The following is a 6,581-nucleotide window of genomic DNA, read 5'->3' as shown; positions in this document are numbered from 1 at the left end:
TGGCAGTGAGAGCCCTGGTCACTGCAGCCTGGGGCAGCATGGGTCATTGGTCAAGGCTGCCAACGTCCACCTCTGGAGCAGTTTACGACACTGCTTCAACCAGTCAGTGTGGAGAGGATGTTTCCACTAGTGGGAGAGTCTAGAAACATAGAAACATAGAAATTAGGTGCAGGAGTAGAGGCCATTCGGCCCTTCGAGCCTGCACCATTCGCCATTCAATATGATCATGGCTGATCATCCAACTCAGTATCCCGTACCTGCCCTCTCTCCATACCCCCTGACCCCCTTAGCCACAAGGGCCACATCTAACTTCCCCTTAAATTTAGGCAATGACCTGGCCTCGACTTCCTTCTGGTGCAGAGAATTTCACAGATTCACCACTCTCTGTGTGAAAAAAAGTTCTTCTCATCTCGGTTTTAAAGGATTTCCCCCTTATCCTTAAGCTGTGACCCCTTGTCCTGGACTATAAGATCCCCTCTCAATCTATAAGATCCCCCTCTCAATCTCCTAAATTCTAGAGTGTATAAACCAAGTCTATCCAGTCTTTCTTCATAAGACAGTCCTGCCATCCCAGGAATCAGTCTGGTGAACCTTCTCTGCACTCCCTCTATGGCAATAATGTCCTTCCTCAGATTTGGGACCAGAGGGCACAGCCTCAGAATCGGCCGTTACCCCCTGACCTTTCCCCCCCCCTGACCTGTGTTTCGTGGCAGGCAACGGCTACGGGAACCAGCGGTCGTCTCCGGGGCTGCTGAGCACAGACAGCCTGGGCAAGGCCATGCCGCCCAAGTCACCGCCCCCCTCCCTGTCGCTCGTCTCTCTGGCCGGGAGGACCAAGCCCGACCTCCGGGTCATCACATCGCACGCCAAGACCATGATGGGCTCGCTGTGAGTACCGGGCTGCCCCCCCCCCTCCCCCTGATGCTGTCCCCCTCCCCCTCCCCCTGATGCTGTCCCCCTCCCCCTGATGCTGCCCCCCTCCCCCTGATGCTGCCCCCCTCCCCCTGATGCTGATACTGGCCCCCCTCCCCCTGATGCTGCCCCCCCTCCCCCCTGATGCTGCCCCCCCCTCCCCCTCCCCTCCCCCCCCTGATGCCCCCCCTCCCCCTCCCCCTGAGCCCTCCCCTCCCTCCTGAGGATGCTCCCCCCCTCCCCCTCCCCCTGATGCTGCCCCCTCCCCCTCCCCCTGATGCTGCCCCCCCCTCCCCCTCCCCCTCCCCCTCCCCCTCCCCCTGATGCTGCCCCCCTCCCCCTCCCCCTGATGCTGCCCCCCCTCCCCCTGATGCTGCCTATCCTCCCCCTCCCCCTGATGCCCCCCCTGATGATGCTGTCCCCTCCCCCTCCCCCTGATTCAGGCTGCCCCCCTCCCCCTGATGCTGCCCCCCCTCCCCCTGATGCTGCCCTGATGCTCCCCTCCCCCTGATGCTGTCCCCCTCCCCCTGATGCCTGCCCCCCCTCCATCTCCCCCTGAGCATTCCCCCCCCCTGATGCCTGTCCCCCCTCCCCCCTCCCCCTGATGCTGCTGCCCCCCTCCCCCTGATGCTGCCCCCCCCCCTCCCCTGATCCCCCCACATCGCTAGCCCCCCCTCCTCCTGATGCTGCCACCCCTCCCCCTCTCCCCTGATCTGTAAGTTTCCTGCCCCCCTCCCCCTGAATCTGATCTAGCAACCCCTGATTCTCCCCCCCCCCCTCCCCCCTCCCTCTGATGCTTGCCCCCCCCCCCCTCCCCCTGATGCTGCCCCCTTCCTCCCCCTCCCCCTGATGCTGCCCCCCTCTCCCCTCCCCCTGATGCTGCCCCCTCCCCCTCTCCCTGAGTCGGCTGCCCCCCTCCCCCCTCCCCCTGATGCTGCCCCCCTCCCCCTCCCCCTGATGCTGCCCCCCCCCCCCCCTGATGCTCCCCCTCCTCCCCTGATGCTGCCCCCCCCTCCCCCTCCCCCTGGGAGCTGCCCCCCCCCCTCCCCTTGAGTTGCTGCCCCCCCTCCCCTGATGCTGCCCCCCTCCCCCTCCCCCTGATGCCCCCCTCTCCCCCTCCCCTTGATGCTGCCCCCCCCCTCCCCCTCCCCTTGATGCTGCCCCCCTCCCCCTCCCCTGATGCTGCCCCCCCTCTTCCCCCTCCCCTGATGCTGCCCCCCCCTCCCCCTGATGCTGCCCCCCCTGCCCCTGATGCTGTCCCCCCTCCCCCTCCCCCTGATGCTGGTACCCCCCCCCCTCCCCCTGACCGTTGGAAGTGCTGCCCCCCTCCCCCTCCCCCTGATACTGCCCCCCTCCCCCTGATGCTGCCCCCCTCACCCCTCCCCCTGTTGCTGTACTGCCCCCCCCTCCCCCTCCCCTCCCCCTGATGCCGCCCCCCCCCTCCCCCTCCCCCTGATGCTGCCCCCCCCCTCCCCTGAGCGTTGCTGCCCCCCCCTCCCCCTGATACGCCCCCCCCCCCCTCCCTCCCCTGATGTTGACCCCCTCCCCCTCCCCCTGATGCTGCCCCCCTTTTCCCCCTGATGTTGCCCCCCCTCCCCCTGATGCTGCCCCCCTCCCCCTCCCCCTGATACTGCCCCCCCCCTCCCCTGAGAGCTGCCCCCCTCCCCCTGATGCTGCCCCCCTCCCCCACCCCGCTCTCTTCTCTGTCCCCCCCCCCCCAGGTTGGTTGAGAGTGAGGGTGTGTGGGTGGGGATGAAGGGGTGAGGGTGTGTGGGTGGGTGTAGGTGAGGGGTGTGAGTGGAGGGGTGGGATTAACCGGGTTGCCATGTAACCTGTGGGGGTGGGGGGGGGGTGGGGGCTGTCCGATGTGGTTGAGCGGTGGTGTGTGATGGCGTAACCCTGTGGGGAATGCCTTGTGGGTGGCAAGGGGTGGGTTGGGGGGTGTGTGTGTGGATGTGGGGGTGTGTGGGGTTGACTGTGGGGGGGGGGTGGGGGGGTATGTGTGTGAGCGGTGTGCGCGGGGGTGTAACCACGTTGCCCTGTGGTGACTGTGTGGGGGTGGGGCACTGTGTGAGGGGGGTGTGTGTGTGGATGAGGTGGGGTGGGTGTGGGTGAGGTGGGTGGGGGGGGGTGGGGTGTGTGTGGGGCACTGTGTGTGGGGGGTGTGTGGGTGTGGGGGGTATGGTGTGGTGGGTGTGTGGGTGTAGTGGTGTCGTGGTGGTGTGCGCGGGTACCACGTTGCCCTTGGGTGAATGTGTGGTGTGGTGGGGGTGGTGTGTGGTGGGCACTGTGTGTGGGGTGGGGGGCACTGTGTGTGTGTGTGGGTGAGGGGTGTGTAGTATGTGTGAGGTGTGTGTGCGCGGGGTGGTATCCCCACGTTGCCCTGTGGGACTGTGTGGGGGAGGGTGTGTGAGGGGGTGGGGTGTGTGGTGGGGGGAGGGCTGTGTGGAGGGGGTGGGGCATATGGTGTGCGCGGGTGTAACCTCATTGTCCTTTGGTGTGGTGGGTGGGCACTGTGTGGGTTGGGGTGTGTGGGTGAGGTGGGGGTGTGTGTGTGGGGGTGTGTGGCGTTGTGCGCGGGTGTAAACCACGTTGCCTGTGGTGACTGTGTTGGTGGGTGTGTCTGGGGGGCACTGTGTGTGTGTGGGGTTGGGGGCGTGTGTGTGTGAGCGGTGTGTGTACCACGTTGCCCTGTGGTGACTGTGTCCGTCTCCTGCCCCCTCCATGCTGCCCGACAGAAGAGGAGTTGCAGCTGGTGAGTTTGCCGTTTGCCACGACTGCCCCCTTTGCCGTGTGTCGGCTCCACCCGGGCGATGCCGGCTTTGTCTCGGTCGCAGCTGCGGGGGTGGGTTGGGTGCTGGGTGGGGCTGTGGCAGGGGTGGGGTGGGGGCTGCGGTGGGGTGGGGGGGTGAGGGGGTGTGGACTGGCTGCACTGGGAACCGCTGCAATACTGGGGGCATTTCCAGCAGCCCCCCCCCCCTGTTGCTGTTGGTGCCCCTGCTGGCGTTTAGCATCGGTGCCTGTGCTCCACCCTCCCTGCAGAGTGTCCACCACCTTCCCTGCAACACAGCAGCAATGCATGTATCGCCTGCCATGCATGTTTCCTCAGCCTTGTTGCAAGTTTCCAGCAGTACGTCCGCATGCCAGCAGGTGGCAGCCTCTCCCCACAATCCCCACCACAGACACATAGAAACATAGACAATAGGTGCAGGAGTAGAGGCCATTCGGCCCCTTCCAGCCGAGCCAGCACCGCCATTCATTGTGATCATGGCTGATCGTCCCCAATCAATAACCCGTGCCTGCCTTCTCCCCGTATCCCTTGACTCCACTAGCCCCTAGAGCTCTATCTAACTCTCTCTTAAATCCATCCAGTGACTTGGCCTCCACTGCCCTCTGTGGCAGGGAATTCCACAAATACACAACTCTCTGGGTGAATTTTTTTTTTTTCTCACCCCAGTCTTAAATGGCCTCCCCTTTATTCTAAGACTGTGTGTGGCCCCTGGTTCTGGACTCGCCCAACATTGGGAACATTTTTCCTGCATCTACCTTGTCCAGTCCTTTTATAATTTTATATGTTTCTATAAGATTCCACCCCTCCCCCTCATCCTTCTAAACTCGAATGAATACAAGCCTAGTCTTTTCAATCTTCCCTCATATGACAGTCCCGCCATCCCAGGGATCAATCTGGTGAACCTACGCTGCACTGCCTCAATCACAAGAATGTCCTTCCTCAAATTAGGGGACCAAAACTGTACACAACACTCCAGATGAGGGAAGGAACTGCAGGTGCTGGTTTACACCGAGGATAGACACAAAGTGCTGGAGTAACTCAGCGCCTCAGGCAGCATCTCTGGAGAACATGGAACGGGTGATGTTTCGGGTCGACCTAAAGCTTCACGCAGCGTTTTACTCCACAGATGCTGCCTGACCCGCTGAGTTACTCCAGCACTCTGTGTCGGTCTACACAGAGGAACATAGAAAATAGGTGCAGGAGTAGAGGCCATTCGGCCTTTCGAGCCTGCACCATTCGCCATTCGATATGATCATGGCTGATCATCCAACTCAGTATCCCATCCCTGCCTTCTCTCCATACCCCCTGATCCCTTTAGCCACAAGGGCCACATCTAACTCCCTCTTAAATATAGCCAATGAACTGTGTGGCCTCAACTACCTTCTGTGGCAGAGAATTCCACAGATTCACCACTCTCTCTGTGTGAAAAAATGTTTTCCTCATCTTGGTCCTAAAAGATTTCCCCCTTATCCTTAAACTGTGTGTGACCCCTTGTTCTGGACTTCCCCAACATCGGGAACAATCTTCCTGCATCTAGCCTGTCCAATCCCTTAAGAATTTTATAAGTTTCTATAAGATCCCCCCTCAATCTTCTAAATTCCAACACCAGACGTGTCAGTCTCTGCTGGAGAGACGGCCTGACCCGGTCGATGCTGCTGCAGCTTTCCTGTCCTCTCTAATCTTTCTGTCCTTAAAATTAATTTTAGTTTAGTTTAGAGATGCAGTGCGGAGTGGGTGGGGGAGGGGGAGCAGGGGGGGTTTTGGTGGAGGGGGGATGGTAAGGGGAGGGGGGAGGGTGGGTTGAGGGGTTGGTCTGGGGTGGAAGGGGGGAGTTGGGGGAGGGGGGAGAGGGGGGGATGGGGAGGGGCGGGGGAAGGGGGGCTTTGGGGGGAGAGGTAGAGTTGGAGGCGGGGCTTTGGGAAGGGGGCCGTTGGGGCGGGGAAGGCAGAAAGGGGTTGAGGGGGTGTGACGGGGTGAGAGGGGGCATCCTCTGACGACTCCACTCTGCTCTCCTCCCCCCCCCCCCCACACAGAACTCACAGCAGCTGCCTCTCTGCACACAGTCGCTGTCCACTGGGGTCCCGTGGGTATCAGTGACCACCCCCTCCCTCCTGCCCCAGGGCCTGCACTACAGTGGCATGCACAGCTCCCCTACAACACAGGTGAGATGAGCATTGCACACCTTCCCCCCCCACTCCACCCCCCCTACCCTGCTCCCTACCCCCCACTATCCATTTTCCCACAAGCCGCCCCACCACCCCCCACTCCACTCCCCCACCCTTCCCCCTCATTCCCCACAAGCCTCCTCTCCTCCCATCCCCCTCCCTGCCCCCCTTTACCCCTCCCCCACTCCACCCCCCCTCCCTGGGGGGCTCCCCCCTCACTTCCACCCCCCCTTTCACCCCCTTGTCCTGCTCCCCCCCCCTCCATGCTCCCCCCTTCCACAACTCCCCTCCCACCCTCTTTTCCCCTTCCCCCCCGCAACACAGGTGAATGTGTATTCCCCCTGTTACGCTCCTCCCCTGTTCCCCCTCACCCTCCCCCCTCCCCCCCCCTCCCACCTCACCCCGCCCACACTGGGGGGGGGGGGCCACTGCGGGAGGGAGTGTGGCCCGACTCTGACTCTCCCCCCCTCCCCCCCCCCCCTTGCAGAGCTACCATCTGACCATTGCGGACCTGTCCAGCCCTGCAGGCATTCAGTTCCCCGGGGTCCCGTGTCTCTGGGCAACATCACGTCCTGGCAACAGTTGGCACCCCCACCCGGCTCCTCATGCCATGCTGCCAGTACCAGGGGACCCGGGCGGCCACATGTGGGGGGGGCAACCTGCTCTAAGTATCAGGTTCCCGGGGTGGGGGGGGGGGGGGGGCAACATGCTGT

At 62.8% G+C, this 6,581-nt stretch overlaps 1 protein-coding gene across 1 annotated transcript in view; it reads left to right on the top strand.

Moving 5' to 3' along the window:
* Positions 1-901, top strand: part of LOC129715360 (myocyte-specific enhancer factor 2D homolog) — a 9,857-nt gene extending 8,956 nt beyond the window's left edge. The window contains exon 6 of the mRNA XM_055665234.1: positions 714-901. Within this exon, the coding sequence (XP_055521209.1) occupies positions 714-892 (179 nt within the window). The 3' untranslated portion in view covers positions 893-901. The remainder of the gene's footprint in view (positions 1-713) is intronic.
* Positions 902-6,581: the final 5,680 nt, after the last annotated feature.

Source organism: Leucoraja erinacea, unplaced genomic scaffold, assembly GCF_028641065.1.
Source record: "Leucoraja erinacea ecotype New England unplaced genomic scaffold, Leri_hhj_1 Leri_1137S, whole genome shotgun sequence".
NCBI classification, from domain to species: domain Eukaryota; kingdom Metazoa; phylum Chordata; class Chondrichthyes; order Rajiformes; family Rajidae; genus Leucoraja; species Leucoraja erinaceus.
This window is presented reverse-complemented; position numbering and strand designations above follow the sequence as displayed.